This window comes from Eptatretus burgeri, chromosome 11, assembly GCF_056783735.1.
Source record: "Eptatretus burgeri isolate ZD-2024b chromosome 11, Ebu_testis_v1, whole genome shotgun sequence".
In the NCBI taxonomy this organism is placed as follows: domain Eukaryota; kingdom Metazoa; phylum Chordata; class Myxini; order Myxiniformes; family Myxinidae; genus Eptatretus; species Eptatretus burgeri.
The window spans coordinates 32,837,512-32,857,541 of NC_140971.1; the positions used below are offsets into that span (position 1 = coordinate 32,837,512).

The window sequence follows — 20,030 nt, forward strand, 5'->3', positions numbered from 1 at the left end:
ATGCTCGGTGGCAGCAGACAGTCTATGGTGGTCCCGAGGTGAACCCTACGTGAACGACATGTACGCGTCGCACACTAACATGGCATTGTGAGGTCGCACGCTGAATTTGACCCCAAAATCACGTTGAAATGCCGTACGATTGCTAAATGAGGCTTTTGTAATCTGAAATTCAAATAGTCTTTTAAACATAATTTTTAACATTTAAGCGAAAAATGTGGAACTTTCAAAATGATTAACCATCGTTGTTATGTTCCTGAATGCAAATCGGACTCACAAAAATCATATGAAAATATGCAATTTAATATCTGTCTGTTTGTCTGTCTTTTTGACCGAGATACGTTCGGTCATTCCTTATCCAATCTCAACCAAACTTGACAGGACTAAGGCTTCAGCACCCTCATTTGCATCGTCTTCAGAGGAGTTCATCGACTTCACTGGATTCTAATTCATCATCATTATCATTTTAAAAGTTGCGTGCGTTTGTGCCAATAAAAATTAATTATAAGCATTTTTTTATGAAACTGTAATCAAGTGGATTCATGGTCAAATTTTTTTTGAACTTTTAAAAGTTTACCCTACGAAGCAGGAACCGCTGTGAACCTACCCCACTTTTCCCATTGAAACAATTCCCCAACATTTGCGGTTTCGACATTCATGACATTCACGAATGCCGGGGTCCGGCAGTATTTACACGTCGCGAAGATGTCCTTTGTCGAAGAGTTGGTAGCTATTGCTCTGTCGGTCATGATGCATGGCATAGTCTTTCCAATTGCAGATGTCCATTAAAATAAATAACCAAGCCTGCAATGTTCACAGGCGGCACTCCCAAAAGGTTCAAAGTCCATTCACTATTAGCTATAGTTGGGGGGTTTAGGTAGAACATACCCGTCTACAATGTTTTTGGTCTTTCACTGGGCCACATCGTTGGGAGTTTTTTTGCAGGAATTTGTAATTTTCCATCTTTTCTAATTGCTGAACGTCATGTGAAAGAGTGGTGGACGATCAGGAAGACGCTGTGCCATTACAAGACGTCCAATGCAACAGCAAAAAGCAGCGGAATTGGAAGAAAACAATATGCAAAAACTCATGCACCTCTGGCTTGTGATTGTCCATACATTCAGCCGTATTCACTGCATCGCTTCCCAGCCTGTAAACACGAAGTTGAAATGAGGCAACAATGGATAAGAAAGCTCAACAAAAAGGATTTGTTCCTCCATCACACAGTGGAATGAGAAATTGAGCACATGATGTTAGCACAATCACCGAGTTCATCGAAACCTAATCAAAATCAAAAATCAAATTCAGGATGTGCTGAACAATTCGATATACAGATATACAGTAGACCTAATATGGAATAGGCAAAGCCTAGAAGTGAACGTAGAATTTTTCTTACATTCGATGCTGCAATTTCCGGTTACTTCGGCCTGGATTCGGGATCAGCGATCAAATAATGTAAATCACGATTAAAAATAATTTTTTCATGATGCGGGAGATATCTTTATTATAAAATTAGGTAGACTGAAAACTGCTAGAGAATTTACTCTCTAGTTTTGTTGTTCATTTTTTTAGTCATAAAGGTGTGATTGGGTATACTATAGATCAAATTAATTATTTGTGCATTTCTATAACTGTTATAACACTACTGCATATTACCTCAACATTACCTTCACAACAACAACTACACCGCCTAGAACAGGATGTCATTGGAAAAAATAAATATTACCTCAACATTACCTTCACAACAACAACTTCGCCGCTTTGAATAGGATCTCATCGGAAAAAAATAAATATTACCTCAACATTACCTTCACAACAACAACTACACCGCCTAGAACAGGATCTCATCGGAAAAAAATAAATATTACCTCAACATTACCTTCACAACAACAACTACACCGCCTAGAACAGGATCTCATCTGAAGAAAAAACAATCCTCAACATTACCTTCACAACGACAACTACACTGCCGAGAACAGGATCTCATCGGAAAAAAATTAATATTACCTCAACATTACCTTCACAACAACAATTCCACCGCCTAGAACAGGATCTCATTGGAAAAAAATTAATATTACCTCAACATTACCTTCACAACAACAACTACACCGCCTAGAACAGGATCTCATCGGAAAAAAATAAATATTACCTCAACATTACCTTCACAACAACAACTACACCGCCTAGAACAGGATCTCATCTGAAGAAAAAACAATCCTCAACATTACCTTCACAACGACAACTACACCGCCGAGAACAGGATCTCATCGGAAAAAAATAAATATTACCTCAACATTACCTTCACAACAACAACTCCACCGCCTAGAACAGGATCTCATCGGAAAAAAAATTAATATTACCTCAACATTACCTTCACAACAACAACTACACCGCCTAGAACAGGATCTCATCGGAAAAAAATAAATATTACCTCAACATTACCTTCACAACAACAACTACGCCGCCTAGAACAGGATCTCATTTGAAGAAAAAAAATCCTCAACATTACCTTCACAACGACAACTACACCGCCGAGAACAGGATCTCATCTAAAAAAATTAATATTACCTCAACATTATCGCGAACGTGGTGAGCTTCGTACTCAACGCGTGCACATGAGAGAATAGGAAACAACAACACAATACCCTTGTAATTTGGAATCCGTGTCGTCCGTTATGAGCCTTTTGCTTCCGGTTTTTTGTCATGGGGAATGATGCATGCCGGGAGATAATGACCGGAAGTGTTTATTTATTTATTCAATTATTTTTTATTCACAAGATAGAAATCAAACCCGATGGTGTTTATACACCGCACAGCGTTTAATATTCGCAACATAGAAATCTAACCCGATCGTGTTTATACACCGCACAGCGTTTAATATTCGCAACATATAAATCAAACCCGATCGTGTTTATACACCGCACAGCGTTTATAGGTAAAGTCAGAAGCGAATGTAAGAAGAATTCTACGTTCGCTGTCTTGGCTTTGCCTATTCCATATTACCTCAACATTACCTTCACAACAACAACTACACCGCCTAGAACAGGATCTCATCTGATTTTTGCTCTGACCCCTCGGGGCCGGGCCAGATGGGTTGGGGTCATGGGGGTCGATTAAACAAAAATTGTCTTATAGCTTTTTAAATCAAACATATTCATGAGTTATACATTTAACAACATATTTTTTTAAACACATGATGGTCAGAGGGTGCTTGGGGGGTTGAGGGTGCTCAGCGGATAGGGGGTCAAAATAGCTCCTCCTCCACCGTTTGAGATAGGAACTTGAAACTTTGGGACATAGTAGATATATGTATGGGGAAGTGCACAACACTGTCGGATTTTTGATATGACCTCTCGGGGCCGGGCCAGAGGGGGTGGGGTCATGGGGGCTGATTTTTTAAAAGTGTATTTACCATTGTACATGGTAATTTATTTTATAAGGAACTTACTTATGTGGCCCCCATGAGTGACAAACAGTCACAGGTTTACTGTATTTATCTAATTGATTATGAATAATTATAATTAATATTATACACAGTTCATTCCTATGATTAAATTGATGCACAGTTCTATATTGCTGGACAGTGTTGAATTAATGTTTCATGAAATGTTGACATGCTTGCAATGACTTCAGATTTAGTAAACATAGTAAGTCTTTCTTTGGTCATAAAGCACATCAAATAGAAAAGAATAGTCAATCCATTTTGCAAGATAAAATTTTACCTAACGTTAATGGGACAAAGTAGTGCGCGCGGGAATATGTGATGGTGTGCCATCAACAACGTAGTTCTAGTTTATTTCTTGAGTTAAGGCATAAACAGTGAAATTTCAGAGTTTGACCTTGACCTTTACCACACCTGGCCCAAAATCTAATCACTTAATTGACCTGTCTTACTTTACTTTTGTACCAAGTTTGATGAAATTCTGTCCAATATTTCTTGAGTTAGGGCATAAACAGTAAAATTTCAGAGTTTGACCTTGACCTTTGACCCTTGACCTTTATAATATCGAGCCCAAAATCTATTCACTTAATTGACCTGTCTTACTTTACCTTTTTACCAAATTTGATGAAATTCTGCAATTTGCTTCTTGAGTTATCGCGTAAACGAAAATACGGACGGACGGACAACCCGGAAACGTAATGCCTCCGCACCCAGGGTAAATAAAAATGAAAGTTGAAAGGCTGAAAGTGGACGAAGAAATGATAAACACACTGATCACCGCTTCATGCCGCGCCATGTGGGAGGTAAGGTGAAAATAGAAAGTAGGATTTGACACAAATGCATCAATGGATATGTCTGCACCCATGTTCGATGTCAACCCTCTGTTATGTTTGACCTCAATTAAAGATCAGATTGAAAATGAAATGGAGATAGAAATAGCTCGCTATCATGTGTCGTCTGTGGCTGCTGGTTGCATCCTTTTCTGGGGGCTCAGCTGTGCTGCTGATTAAGTGCCCCATGTTACCAGTAAGCTGGTACTCATTTTGCCAACTTAGGAAGAATGACAGGCTATCAACCCACGTGGTGTTAATTCAATGGTCGGGGCTCCAAACTCAAGACCAAAGATCTTTAGGCAGCCATCTTAACCGTTAAGCCAACACCAAGCTTGAGCAATACAGATAGAGAAGAGAGATCATCAGATGCTTCGAACTCGAGTTATGGTCTGCGGAATGATTTTCGAAGGTCACATGACCTTTGACCCATTCAATCGAAAATCGAACCAGTTCGTCTTTGTATTGCAGTCCATAAGTGTCAAGTATGGTTGAAATATCTTGAGAGAATTCATAAAGTTATTGCAGCAACACAGATTTTCAATTAAGGGGCTCTCGACCTTTGGCCTTTGTCCTTTAAAAACTAAACATCGAACTCGTTCATCTTTGTATCACAGTCTATAGTTATGCCACGTTTGGTCAAAATCCCTTCAGCGGTTAAAAGTTATCGCAGTAACGAAAATATGCCACTTCACCCTTGACCCTTTTGAAACAGAAATTTAATCAGTTCATTTTTTCATCACAACACACGTTGTTCGCAAGTTTGGTTTTAAAAAAAAGAAGACAAAGAAAAATCGGAAACGGAAAGCTGGTATGTGCACAGGAATGGTCTTCTTCTCCTCTTCTTCTTCTTCTTCTCTCATCCTTATTCATCTTCTTCTCCTCATCCATCTTCTTCTTCTTCTCATCCTTCACTTCTCCATCTTCTTCTTCTCCTTCTTCTTCTCATCCTTCTTCCTCTCGTTCTTCTTCTTCTCTTCTTCTTCCTCTCATCATCCTTCTTCTTCTTCTTCTTCCTCTCATCATTCTTCTTCTTATTATTCTTGTTATTATTAATATTCTCATCCTGCTTCTTCCTCTTCTTCATCTAATCCTTCTTCCGGATATCTTTAAGAGCGCTCTTCCAGCCGATCACGAAGATGAGAGCTTTATTCACTCATCTTCAAATATTGTACAATAATTCGATAGTCCATTCACTGTTGCTAACACTGTTGTTTTTTTATTCTCTCCAACTTGGTCATTTTGTTCAACCTCCAATGAATTCGAACTCCCGCCTGAAAGGGTAGCAATTTAGGCGGTGTATAACGCACACATCATAGTTTACTCTTCATATTACAGTTTTCGCAAAGCAAATTGTTTGAGAAAGAGATCAAAATAATGGCTCATATTATAAGATCTCACATCATAATAATAATAATAATAATAATAATAATAAAAAACAACACTTCTGTTTGTCTTCGATTGGATCGAGTAAAATAATTAGTGAATTGAGTGATCGGCTCGAGGGAGGTTGGTTGGCACCTTGATGAGGCGGTACGATAAATGTGTTGCGGTTTTCGATTCGAGAACTTTTCTTTAACCGGTTTTAAAACACAATACGACGCATTTTCTTATACTAAGGTGTTGTGCCATTTGAAGAACAATATCAACAACTGGGTTGGCCTGATAAAGCTTGGCCCAAGTCTTTCACGAACCGGTTGGACAGGCGTGGTGCGAGGCTGAGGTTAGGGCAGCAATTTGTGATTTGTTCATGATGCCGGCGATAGCTCACCTCCTCTTGACGAAGCACACGGTGTCATATTTAACGTCCACAGACTAATGCTGGGAGATGTGAAGTGGAGTATAACGTGCATGTTATGGGGACGGCACACATTGATGAAAGGCCCTGCCCACGTGAAACACCAGGATGACAGTTTGTAGCTGGGTTGGGAATCGAACCCAGGCAAGACAGCTTCGAGGCGAGTGTGCATACCTCGAGGCTATCCTGCTTAGCCCAGAAAAAGGAAACTTCATATCAAAGCAAATTGCAGTTTTCTTCTCACTTGGTATGTCGGCATTCGATTGGACCTGGGGGGGGGGGGGGGTTCTCTCTTTGACGAGAAAGTGAAAACATCCAGTTATTAAGTTTTATTTAAACACATGAGACGGTAAACTTGTCTGCATTAACATGCTGTCACTACCGGTTGAAGTGTAGATTCTTGTACTGTCCAGCTGCTGGCATCTCCTCTTGTGCCTCGTGCTGTGTGTGTTGCAGGAAGAGAGAGAGAGGGATGGGGGTGTCTGTGTCGAGCCCTTAAAGCGAGTGAGGGATTTCTCGGACAAAAGATCACGAAGAAACAAGGGCAGTGCGGCTGATTGGTTGACGAGGTTGCACAGGTAGGTCCACACCTGCAGCCATGCCGACGGTTGTACTGCTGGACACTTCGCTGTCCATGGCAAGACCCATCTGCGGCGAGGCTGCGGATGAAGTTCAGCGGAAGCACCTGGCGGCACATGGCCTTGGCATACTTTTTGAGCACCTGTCTTCCCAGTATCGCCTCGAGTTCACTGCTCTCGCCGCTTTCTCCTCTGCTTGCAAGCTTTTGGTGCCGTTCACGCGGGACTGCAATGTGCTGCAGGTGCATTCATCTCGTAATAAGTAGTACTAGCGATACCCGTGGACATGCACGGGATAGCAGTACAACATAGCTGGTAGCAGACGACAGACCGTACACGGGGAATGACAAAAATACGCATTGTGCAAAATGCAAATGATCCTATGGAACGCCAAGACTTCCCAAACATTGTCGGCATGTCCGCGAAGTGCCACAGCAATTTCATAGGGATCGTGTGACGGCGAGCCGAGTTTTTAGTGTGCAAGCTTGGTATTATAATAGAGATTACGTTGTCTTGTGGAACGACGCACGACCGGTCAAGTTGCGGTATTCATAAACATTTTACAACAAACATTCTCGGTTATTCATTCCGGTACACAAGTATCTTACAAACACCGGTTGTTGTTAAACCTTCACCCTTCACTGCTCTATGATGTGTACCCGATACATCAGACAGCCTACAAGGACTTCGTAGTCACTGTCCTGTTTATCATCGCCGAAAACTAACCATAGGACAGTCCAAACAAGCTACCAGGGTGGACTGGATATGCTTTGTCGACGCAGCACCGTTTTGCACAATAAGGTCCGGATCCTTAATCGATCAAAATCGGCTCCTGTCTAACACCAGGCCTGACCAGCCGGTTTGTGATAAGACTTGGGTCAAAACTCATCCCACATTTCACCCTCCAACAAGGTGCACATTGATTTTTGTAGTAGTAGTAGTAGTAGTCGTAGTTGTAGTGCTTTTGTTTGAATGGCTTTTCGAGGCTTGTTATTGGGGTGCAGGGAAGCTCAGGCAAACATAAGTTGAAGGTTTAATGTAGTAGTAGTAGTAGTAGTAGTAGTTGTAGTCATTCGACCAAAATATATTTAACATCCACAAGCGAATGGTCGCAAAAGTGAGAACAGTATTTCCATTAATGTGTTAAGGCATTGCTCCCAGGAAGAGCTCAGCTGCGTGGATGACCAGGACAAGACCTGCATTGAAGTGGCGCTGCAGACGGCAAGCACTTTAGTGCAAGAGGAGTGGGGTCTTAACACTTGCTGTCAGGTGAGGTTTGGGTTCATCTCGCACTCTTATTATCCCAGTTCACTCCGATGTTCTTCGGTCCAAGTAATGTCTGCTTTTGCATTCCAAATCCCCACTATCGGGATACATCTGGTCTTCCTGTACCCAAGTGATGTTTTCATGTTTTTGTTCACAAGCAGATTGTGTTGGTGACCGATGGTTGCCTTGGCATTGGCAAGGGTTCGTTGCGGCACTCGCTGAGGACCCTAGCACAACGCACCGAGAACAGCACTTTTCCCCTGCCATTTGCTTTCCCTGCCAAGCTTCATGTGATGTGTGCCGCGAGCCTCGAAGAGGTGAGGCGAGAGGGGTGTGTGTGTGGTGTGTGGTGTGTGTGGCTGATGTGAATTTCAAACTATGGAACCTTTATACGTACATCTTTTCTGATACATTTTGCATGACATGTTGCGATGGGTTTCACTTTAGCTGCTAACGCTCTCATTGGTCTTGATTCTCATCAAATAATTGTGAACCTTTTGCTTGCTGTCATATTATGGCTGCAGCTACAGGCCATGGGAACATTGGACAGCTTGGAGAGGTTGGTTGAGCTTAATAATGGGCAGGGAAAGGTCTACACCTTGGAGGGTTCCATTTCTATCAAGGCAGCACAGGCCATGTTTTGGTGAGTCCGTTGATTCAGCTCAACAGTTTGAGTTGGCATGTTTTGCATTCCCATCTGAATCCATGGCTCGTGATGTTGGGGACCCATGTTCAAATCGCATTATAATGTGTCTGTAATTCACCTGAAAGTATGTCGACGTCTCCTAATGTCGTCGTCCTGCACGTGAGTTGTGTGCAAGCTCTTGAATGAGCCTTGGATCCGTGTTAAGAAACAATCCTTCTCGGGATATAGATAATGCGGAGGTGCTTGATGTGCCAGAAAATTTTAAGTGTCGTTTTCCCTCCCCAATATTTGTAGCAAGCTCATCGATGATGCATTTTCACCATTTTTGTCGGTTCTACACTGTGGACACCTCTCTTCTGAAGTCCACCTCTTTCCACGACCAGAACCCATCGTACCTGAAAACCAGCTTGAACCACACCCCATCACGGTCTCCGCAGGTGTGACTTCACATCCACAGTGAGAACCATTCTCAACACAAGACGGTACCCCTAACAATCACGACATCTAAAAAAATCAACAGCCAAACTCGTGGTCGTACCTGCATGCTGGTTTGATTTGTTTTGGTTTGCATTTGCGAGGTCTTAGAAAATTGAGTCACATGACCATTTGCAGTTGGTGCATGATTCTTCTGATTCTGAATCTGATGTGCCATACTCTGATGCAGAGTGTCAGTACTGCCAAAGCAGTTTCTTGGCAAGGGTTGTACTGGGTGGTTTGTCATTGCCTTCCCAGCAGCAATTTATTCAGGGTGCCGGTGATGGCTCACCTACTCATCGCTCACGGGCACCGTGGGATCTTTAATGTCCACGAGCGATTGCCGGGAGACCGGACGCCAGTTTAACGTCCATCCGAGGGACGGCACGCACATTGATGAATCACCCTCCCTGTGAAACACCGGGATGACATTTTATAGCCGGGCCGAGATTCGAACCCAGGCTAGACAGCTTTGAGGCGAGCATGCGTACCTCAAGGCCATCCTGCCATGCCCTGTGTGATTGTCCAAGAGCTTTATTTATTTCCTGTCCACAGATTTGCAAATCGTGGGGTTCATTGAGATTGGTGATGTCGCCAGCCCACCTGTACTCTCTCGACACCTTGTCCTACCTACAAGCTCCACAAAGGGTGAGCTGTTGTTGGGTGTAAAATATTATTTTCATTTTGTTTTGATGACTGATGGGTTGTTAGCCATTACCGAGATATATATTTCGAAAAACTAACACTTGCTAAAATTGTCCAATCATGGTTTTATTGGACATTGAAATACCTTGCATCAATTTGGCACAGTTGTCACACTTATGCATATCAGTGATGGTGCAACCAGCGATGCTTACGATGGCTGATTTGGCTGCAATTCCAAGCCAACAATGCCGGAAGCAACATTCAGGTACGTGAGCAGTGACCTGATTCCAATTTGGTTTTGGCAGCCTTGGTCATGCAAAATTTCAATGGAAAACACTGGTGCCATATCTTTGGACCATGTGGTTACGAAAAAAAAAAAAAAAGATAAACCATCAAAGAGTGCTGGTTAAGGGAACGCAAAACATGCCAAGGATGCCGTGCGCAGAATGTGGTCATGTGACCTACCGAGCACAAAAGCTTTATGTTATAACTTTTATATTGATTCTGCCTCTTGTGCTCCCAAACCTTCGCACCACGTGACTTACTTGTCCCCTAAATGGCATTAAAGTGCTAATAGTAGGGACGTGTTTGTAGATGGAGGTGATGAGGGTGGTGCTCCTCACGTTGAGGATGGTGGTGAGGAAGAGGTGAGTGTACAGAAAGCTGGCAGTCGCCCATCCTTCTGTGTTCTGCTGCATGGTAGCCTCAAAGTGGAAGCAATGGTGGCCATGGTACAGCTTGGGTGAGTTTTGTGGAGGAAGCTTTTAATGGGACGATGCAAACCTCCAAATGTACACGCTTGAACGTTTACCGAGTTATGATGGCGTTAAGAAGCATTTGATGTGTCGGATGCAGTCCCGAGTGGCTGGGCATGCTCCATTCACAGGCAGACAGCAAAAAGAAATCCAACTTGATGTTGTCCTTGTTCTACCCTGGCACGGAGATGATGCCCTGGCTCGGACGGCTTGACCGCCTCACACCTATCTCAGGTGCTGCGGCCATGTTTTTTGGGGTTTGGAGGTGGAAGAGGGGAGGGGTGATCGTAACAGCTTGATATTACTGGGGAAGGAGAAAGAGTGTGGGATATGGAAGCTTTGTCTCTCTTTGAATGAAATTTCTCCGAAAAGCGATGCATCATGAAATGTTGATTGCATCAGGTTACTATTATTTTTTTTGGATGGAATAAGGTTCTGAAGCACCTTATGTTGAAGTTTGGGTTCATAAGGACTTGTTTGTTAAATCGCTGGTGTAGTCACCTTTGTTAAAATCACTGTAACAGCATCGTCGTTTGCATCCAGATTTGAGAATTGCACATGCCAATATCGTGTGGTTCTTGCTTGTTAGATTTTGCAGAGAATCCTTATGGGGAGGACAACTCGAAGATGCCTTTCCCAGTGATTCCAGAATCCAAGCGAAGCTATGCACAGAACGTGGTCGTGTGGATCAAACCAAGCGCCTTGCAGGTATCTTGACCTCGGAGCCAAACGCAAACTTCATGAGTTAGGTTTGTGCTCTATAGTCTGTTTTCTAGCCCTTCCGTGAGCCTTCACTTTGAATGCAAAAAACCCTGCTCTGGGGCATGGGGGTTGGCAATGTACATCCCACAAGTAACTCTCACCCACACGGAAGAATCTTGTACTTTAATACCGAGTTGGGGCGTTCTCACCTGGTTTTGTGGAGGTAATAATTAGGGCATCTTCAACTTTATAAGCGCTTACATTGCCGGTGTCAAGTTGATGACAAAATGTTGAACCTGTGCACTATACCATTTCATTTACAACTAGAACGGGCACTCAGAGAGCGCATACCTTCGCCGCCACTACTTTTTTTGTTCTTGGTATGAGTGTGGGGAACTGGTTTCATATGAATGGTCTTATGACACAAACCACATATCTATAATGTCATGACCCCCCCCCCGACTTTCGGGGGCTACGGACTAAACAACAATCAACTCACGTCGTTTTGGCGAGTCTTCACTCGCAAGCTCGGTGAATACAACGTTTCAACAAGAGAAGGTAATCTCGTTTGATGCTGGTTTCATGCAAATCGAATAAGAATTGACTGAATTATGCCGAAAACCGCATATTTTTCAAGGGCGTGCACCCCCCCCCCCCGACATTTTACCCCAACCGGTGACATGTTATGACGTCATTGTGTTACAAGATTGGGCATTAAATTCTGAACATTTTAGTGCTGGGTTCATGTAAAGCGGACAAGAATTGACCGCGTTATGACAAAAACCGCATATTTTTCATGGTCGTGACCCCCCTGACCTTTGACCCCTAACCGGTAACAAGAGTATGGGCGTCATTGTGTCATATTGCATATCACAAGATGAGGCGTTGAATTCTGAACATTTTGGCGTTAGTTGCATGCAAATTGAATAAAAATTGACCATGTTATCGTAAAAAGACGATTTTGACCTTTTCGTGACCTTGACCTTTACCTTTGACCCGAACGATCCCAAAATCTAATCGAATGCTTCCTGGCTAATAACCAATCATCCCACCAAATTTCATGCAATTCGGTTTAAAACTTTTTGAGTTTACCGAATCACAAGATTACAAATAAATAAATAAATAAATACACGCCGACCAAAACATAACTTTTCGCAGAATGCGAAGGTAAAAATGATTTGACGTGTAATGGCGGTGGATTGCCAATTTTAATCACGAACGATAGTTCTTCTGAGTGGACTGCCGTTATCTATAAGGTAAACGTGTGCCACGTTTCACGGTCCACCTCATCGCTTGAATTCCCGTTTCCACCAATACCACGACAAAAATTGCTCGTTTGAGGTGAGACATATACGAACCCGTCGGACACGGCTACCCTGCTAGTATCTAATACACAGCAAACCATGATTTTTAATTTATTATATGTATGCACAGTCAAGGCTCATGGAAAAGCTAGTACTTTTACTCCACTGAATGGATCATGACAAAAGAAACAGTAGACAGAGAGGGTGGGGGGGGGAATACAAACAGCAAAGCTGATGCCAAGATAGGCTTGTACAAACAATGGGTGTGGGCAGGAATGGATGCATACAGGAGAGAAACTGGAAATTTGGGAGAAGGGAGGATGGGGTACGAAGGGGGGGGGGATTAACGAGTGTAGAAAAGATCATGGCTTTGGATTGGGGATGATGGGAGATGGTGGTGAACGGCTGTCTTGAAGACCTGGAGGGAAGAATGAGATTGAAGAGGATGTGGAAGTTGATTCCACAGGTGGGAGAAAGAGGAATAAATGAATGGAGGTGAGCAGTGATCCTGGATTTGGGTGGTTACCAGAAGAGGGTTGACGATGCACCATATGAGCCCTGCAGAAGCCTGGGGGGTGGACAAAGCACAGAAAGAGCAGAGTGTGCAAGACCAGAAATAAAGCGATAGAAGATACAGAGAGAACCACCGATCTGTCTGCGATGGCAAAGTGACAGACCCATAGACTCAACTTTATCACGGGAGATTCCAATGATCTTGAAGGCCCTGGTTTTCCAATGCATCAAGCTGAGCAAGATGTGAGGCATGGGAACCAGCCCAGAAAGGAAAGCAATACTCCATCAAGCTGCGGATGAAGGCCTTGTCGGTGGATCGGAGTTCAGGTGTGTCAAGGAAGGAATTCGTACGGCGGAGAATGCCCAGTCGGCGGTTGACTTTGGAGGCCAATGTTGAAATGTGGTTTTGCCCAAGAAAGATCGTGGTTGATAGTGAGACCAGGAGTATGAATGACAACCTCCTCAAGAGGATTGTTGAAGTATCTGGGGCGTGGGAGGTTTGCAGACGCTCCTTTCAGAGAGAGATAGTGAGAGTGTGAGAATTGTCAGGCTTGAAAGACATATTCCAAGTGTTTGACCAGCTTGTGATTTTTTTTGATTTTTTTTTTTTCCTCAAGGTCTGAAGAGAGGGAAGAGGCTGCAGCCTGTGTGTTTTATAATGTGTGTTTGTAAAATTCTCAAGTAAGGATTTCCTTTAGGTTGTGGAAATCCTGAGGAGCTGTTGCAATGCTTGGCAACCAATCAAATTACAGAAAGGAAGAGGTGTCCGAAAGCTCGATGACGGCTAAGCAATCTACAAACTGTGTTCAGGAAGAGACAGAAGCACGAGTGGAGGCTTTTCTCAAGCACAAGAGACATCACATTGTAGTTATGATATGTGTTGTTGAAGCACTTTTGTTTACAACACTACAACTATAAATAGTGTGTAATTGTTAAGAATCCCTCGATTTGGGTAAAACCTGGGTCCACAGGGTAAACGGGGACTTTCCCCGAGTTGAACGAGGCCCCACATATCTCCACAACACGGGATTGATGAGTTATGAACCAAGTAACACGCCACATTCAATGTATTTATTATGTACGCAGTTGACCTTTTTTTTCCTGGGGTCACCGTTGGTATCAATTTAATTGGTATCAAAATAACCTGAACATAAAGTAATAAATGTTCATACCATGAAAGTACCACTACACAAGCAACATGGACTAACGACTCATTCAGGTGCACCTGCAGTATCTGCATCAGAACACACCTTCACATCGGCTCAGATATGTGTTAAACACAGTTTATAAATAAATTATTTAAAACATAATGTTGTGGAAATGACTCCTGGGGGGGGGGGATCTAAGATCCTTCGTATAATTCCAGTTATTCGTGTTCACGATAATCGTGACCAATGTCCATGAAGAGCACCTTAAGGATGGTTTTAATGAATATTCAAATACGCAATGATCCTCAAATTTAGGATGTCTTTAAGAGGTAAATCCTCAAATCCTTCCTTAAGAATGCTTTTTTGCAATCTGGCCTATGCCTTAATGTGGTGTTGGTGCTGCCAAAGCAGTTACTCGGCTACGATCCTGCTCAGGCCACCACTCCGACAGGTAGTCAGAGCAGGAATTTGGGATTTGGTCATAGTGCTGTCGATAGCTCGCCTACTCTTTGCGAAGGATACCGTGGGATCTTTGTTTTCCATCAACTAATGCCGGTAGATGGGAAACCCGTTGAAGGTCCATCCGAGGGGCGGCACAAACATTGAATCGCCCTGCCTGTGAAACACCCGGATAACAGTTTATAGCTGAGTCGGGATTCAAACCCAGGCAAGACAGCTTAGAAGCGAGTGTGCATACGCTCTATCTTTTGAGAAAGGCCTTAGTTTTAATTTTATAAGAATTAAAAAAAACTCAGTTGGCATCTCGGTTGCAGAATATTTATGGGCAAGGTTTGAAGCAACGTATAGATGGTCCCTTCAGTTTTTATATGTATGTGTATATGCAGTATTAATACCATTGTCATGGCTGATTGTGCAGTTGAAGTTGTGCTTCATTTTAATACGAACCTGTTATTTGTGTCCACCAGGGTGATATTCAGAGGGTTCTCAGGAATGCCAGAAAGCTACCGGAGAAATTGCAGACCTTCTACAAGGTTGCTTTTTTGCCGGTCTTTCATTAAAATGACTTGAATGTTGATTATTTTCTGCACTCAATCGGGTGACTCGAGTAACGGTGTTCTCTTTCGTTCCTAGGAGGTTAACAGACTTCGGCGTGCAGCATTGGCTTGTGGATTCACCGACCTTCCAAATGCTGTTGCTGAACTGCTCGAACGTGAATGCAGCCTGTTGCCCGACAAGACGCACCCAGATGTTGCCTTTCAATTGATCCACGCTGCTAAACAGTTGCGCCGTTCCACGCGCCGCCCTGCAGAGCACACTAACTACGAGTACACCATTGTGCCGTTGCGTACCCACTTCTCTGACAACACGGGGGATTGAACAACAGCTCTACCAATGAAATGCATCAATTCGTGTTTTGTATCATCACTGCTCGTGGGGTCTGGGTACTTACTTTAATTGTTTACATACATACACTGAGACGACAAGGTTTACCCAGCTTCACCCCCTGCCTTAAAAGTGAGTTTGAGTTACAACTCGATTAATGTTAATTTTTTGAAGACCCCTCGAACAAAAGCCTTAATCTCTGTGCAGGGCTTGTCCCCCATCCCCATCCCAAAACCAGACATGTTTTAGAATTTCACCATCAAAATTATCCAAAGATGAACATGATTAGTTTCTTGATGCTGCAAATTTGCAAGCAGTATGTATATGAGGAACATCCATCCCATTCGTCATAAATCACATGCTGTATAAGAAACAGTAAACTTCCAGAGTCTGTGTGATCAAATCCAATTTGATTCAACAGTAATGTGATCCATTTACAAAAACAAATCTTCCTGATAACCAAGCTCAGCCTTACCTCATTTGGTTTGACCAGAGCTGAAGGCAAGACGGACCTTGATTATAATTACACACGTGAGAACTTCAAATTAGCCTTTCAAGATTTGGTAAATTTTGAAGATGAATATTTACTTATTGAAGATGAACACAAAGCTGACATCTAATAAATAATTCGCCTTTATTTCAAAGAAAAAAACAATATGTTGTTTTTCATCGAGAAATGTTGGAACTTTTCTTTCCACAATTCATTGCATAATTGAAGGTGTTCTTCAAACTCGATCAGGTAATAAATAGCTTTGAGTTTGCACGCCCCATAATCATTTAATGTTGAAGGTGATTTTAAAGTTGATCTGATCCACTTCAAATACTTTGCTCCGTCTCAGCCGAAGGCAAACAATTCCAAAGTTTCTTGATGACATCTGGATGTAGTGCCAGGAGGTTGAAATCAAAAGTGGTGCCGGTCACCTGAAAGTGACTGGTCTTCTCGACGAGGTCCACAACCTGCAAGCATATGCACACATGGCTATCCTCCTGAAAGTGGAAGTAAATTCATCACATGCTTTATTTCTAGGTTATAATGCACATGATGTGGAAGGATTACTGCATTTGTTGGAGGCAAACAATTATTGTTCAATGGTGAGCTATGTTACTCCCATGCACAATATAATTCGTATACAGCAGTTTTCCAATTATGCGATTTGTAGGGTAAATGAGTCCAGGCAGACAAGCCAGGTCCTAAATCCAGAAACAGCTCAGAAGGCATACTGTAGCATTTTCCTACTTTGATACATGGGTCATTAAAGGTTAGTCACAAGACTTGTATGCATGCATACCCAGAATGCTTTGCACCACTACGACCTCATGTTGCGGCAACCACCTAAAAGTTTTTAAGCAGTCCGTCATCCCTTTACTATAACAAAACAAAAATACAAATCAACCTGGAAGAACCATCCCACTTGGAATACGATACAAAAATCACAGGAAACTACATCTCAAATGCTAAAGTGTGTGTGTTTGTCACTTCCTTGAACATATATTATGCATGCAACAAACCACCTTAACCAACAAAACTAAAAAATACACTTTGTAAATTGGACAATTTCATTTCCTATTCACTGCCTTGCAGAAGCTACACAAAGGTAGAAAGGGAATGCGCCCCCAACCATGGCCATCAGTGGATGGGAGAAAGATGGAACAATTCCAGCACTGGTACCAAAGAACATAATTCTGAGAATGGTTCCGAGTCTGAAAGTGAAATTTATCAATTTGGAAAGCTCTTTTGCCGTTGTAGCAGTGGCATGTATTCTGCACTTATAAAACATGCAAAGCCAGACGCTGTAAAAAAAAAAAATATATATATATTAAAGGTTAAACAAGTTGCGTAACAAATTACACTATCCCCATGCCAAATAAAATAAATAACAATCCTCCTGCGCGTGACATTGCCGGGGCACCGAAGGTGCCTGGGGATGCTGGCTTGCAGGACATGAAGTCGGAATTGGGAGGGAGCGGTGTACAATAATTGATTGCAGAATTAAAAAAAACTAGCCGAAACCTCGTCACAGACGGATTCCGTTCATTCAACCACCCTCACCAGCTCACCCACACTCGAGGGACATGGAATGGACAGGGCGTGCTTGCCATCGCCCCTGCCCCATTACCCCCGCCTCCTACCCCCCCACCTTCAATTTGCTTACCCCCGCCCAAAAATTGAATTACCCTGGCCCCGCCCCCGCCTCTTCACTCTACACCCCCCCCCCGTCTCTTGATTCCCCGTACCACTCGCCCCCAGGCCCCCGCTACCCTATCCACCCCTCACACTCAACCCTGCCTAATTCACCCCAGTCCCTGCCCACTCATCCCCCGCCCATTTCCCCCCGTCTCCCGTTTTCAATTTGCTTACCCCCACCCAAAAATTTGCTTACCTTGCCCCCCACCTCTTCACTCCCTGCCCCCGTCTCTTCATCCCCCGCCCCCGCCTCTTCACTCCTCGCCCCTGTCTCAACGAAAAGTGTTTATTCTGCTTCAGAGTTGAAAGTTGACTATTGCCACTATGTGCGATGCACTCTTACAGGTACGAAGTTTCTTTCAGTCCAGGTCACAGTACCGAGAAAAACATGACATGACCGCTGGGAGGAGCACAAAATTGGTCCTTCAGTATTAATATATAGAAGATACAATGTTTCTTGTTACATTTTTGTGTCAAATTCACATTCTGAGGTAGTCAGCATGTGCAGAAGAGGGTTTTACATTGCAGACGCTATTTTCGAGGAGTGGAATTACACCTCTCAGCGGTAACGGTCTGTCGATGACAGATGTAATGACGTCAGCGAATGACCGATGATGTCATGACGTCCTGATGCCTCTCAGCGGTGACGTCACACGTCGCCATGTGAACGAATATAAAACAAAAAGTGTTTATTCTGCTTCAGAATTGAAAGTTGACTGTTGCCACTATGTGCGATGCACTCTTACAGATACGAAGTTTCTTTCAGTCCAGGTCACAGTACCGAGAAAAACGTGACGCGACCGCGAGGAGGAGCATAAAATTGGTCCTTCAGTATCTATATTAATATTTTGGCACGCCCCTTTCTTTGTTCCACCATCAGATTTTTGTTACTGCATGAAATGAAACAAGATTTGGCACATATACGAATGATATTATTGTCTTCCTTAAGAGGCCCCTCAAAATTCGTTTTGATGCATTTTCACAAACTCCAACGGATTCCATGCAAATTCGGTACGATTTTGGCTTTTGGTCCAACTTAGGTCATTGGCTATAAATTTTTTCCATAACACTTCCGATATTCGAAAAAAAAAAAAAATCGATATCCCCTCTGGGATTTTCCATTCAAATCCACTCAAGTTTAAGGCCTATCGGGGACGCAAATTTCCACTTTGCCCCAGGCGCTGTTTACCTCCGCTACGCCAAGCTGAGGGTTTGGGTTAGTGTTAGGGTTAGCTACCCTCACACTAACCCTAACCTTAACCCCTAACCGCTAACAGCTATTCAGGAAATTTGCAAGAAAGCCCGGGCAACACCGGGCTTTATTGCTTGCCCGAGCAACGCCGGGCATTACTACTAGTTAATATATAAACGAGCCGAAACCCCGTCACAGACGGATTCCGTTCCATGAGCCCAATATGACAACCAGTGGCGGCGTTTGTAAGAGCCGGATCCCAGTCGATGTACTCCATGGCCTTACCTAATGAGGCCTACAAAGCGTCCTTGTACACGACATTTTTGGTGTACACTACTCCTTGTGAAGAAGTCCCCTGATTTGTGCACGTGTCTACTTTGACGTACACAGTGTCAAAACTTCTCAGGTCACAGTACCGAGAAAAATGTGACGCGACCACTCGGAGGAGCACAAAATTGGTCCTTCAGTATTAATATATAGATGCTGCACAGTTGAAGGTTGACTATTGCCACTATGTGCGATGCACTCTTACAGGTACGAAGTTTCTTTCAGTCCAGGTCACAGTACCGAGAAAAACGTGACGTGACCGCTAGGAGGAGCACAAAATTGGTCCTTCAGTATTAATATATAGATAATGATTGTAAAATAATTAATTTCTCAATCACTTGTAGAATGGCATACCTAAACCACGACCGTTTAATCCGAATATAACTTTTTGAAAAATCAAGCAATTCATCAAAAAATGAATTAATCAATCAAAAATACTCTTTATAGCCAAATCACTTGGTCACTGTCATGTTAAAATATCATCTTCCAAGCTCAAAATATGCCTGAGATATTGCTAGGATGAGAAAAATAAATAAGTAATAAATCGATAATAATTAAGTTATTGATTAATAAAAAAAATAAAAACAATGTCACCCGCAGGGTGACCCGTATCTTGCCAAAAGGTGACCACGTGTGACTTATTTAAGGTCACACTGAGGTGAACAGAGCTGCTATCCACCAGGAGCGACTCCTTGAGGAATATCTGCCTACGAGAGATTTCGATGAGAATCGTTCTACAGAGTAACCATGAAAAATATGCGTTTGCCTCATAACGTCACCAAATGACGTCATAATGTCTCAAGCTTGACATATCTAGAAAGCACTCATCGAGGTGTTCAATTTGAGGTACTACACGATATGGTTCCTAAAACTTGAAAATTTGA

General features: G+C 42.9%; 2 protein-coding genes across 7 annotated transcripts in view; one reads left to right on the forward strand and one right to left on the reverse strand.

Moving 5' to 3' along the window:
- Positions 1–5,690: 5,690 nt before the first annotated feature.
- On the forward strand, positions 5,691–16,215 carry LOC147016799 (integrator complex subunit 14-like). Of its 3 annotated transcripts, none has more exons than XM_085845822.1 (12): positions 5,691–5,802; positions 6,524–6,887; positions 7,794–7,914; positions 8,073–8,228; positions 8,436–8,554; positions 8,852–8,994; positions 9,587–9,679; positions 10,271–10,418; positions 10,532–10,665; positions 11,021–11,139; positions 15,025–15,090; positions 15,191–16,215. In XM_085845822.1, the coding sequence occupies exons 2-12, from the start codon at positions 6,733–6,735 to the stop codon at positions 15,434–15,436; spliced, it is 1,500 nt and encodes a 499-aa protein (XP_085701948.1). In that variant the 5' UTR covers positions 5,691–5,802; positions 6,524–6,732; the 3' UTR covers positions 15,437–16,215. The 3 variants fall into 3 exon arrangements, with proteins under 3 accessions (XP_085701948.1, XP_085701946.1, XP_085701947.1); XM_085845820.1 differs by having other exon boundaries at positions 7,807–7,914; XM_085845821.1 differs by lacking the exon at positions 5,691–5,802 and adding an exon at positions 5,809–6,314 and having other exon boundaries at positions 7,807–7,914.
- Position 16,216: 1 nt separating this feature from the next.
- LOC147016800 (uncharacterized) overlaps positions 16,217–20,030 on the reverse strand; it is a 56,790-nt gene continuing 52,976 nt past the window's right edge. For all 4 annotated transcript variants that reach the window (XM_085845817.1, XM_085845816.1, XM_085845814.1 and 1 more), the window contains one exon: positions 16,217–16,399. In XM_085845817.1, coding sequence (XP_085701943.1) covers positions 16,259–16,399 — 141 coding nt within the window. In that variant the 3' untranslated portion in view covers positions 16,217–16,258. The remainder of the gene's footprint in view (positions 16,400–20,030) is intronic.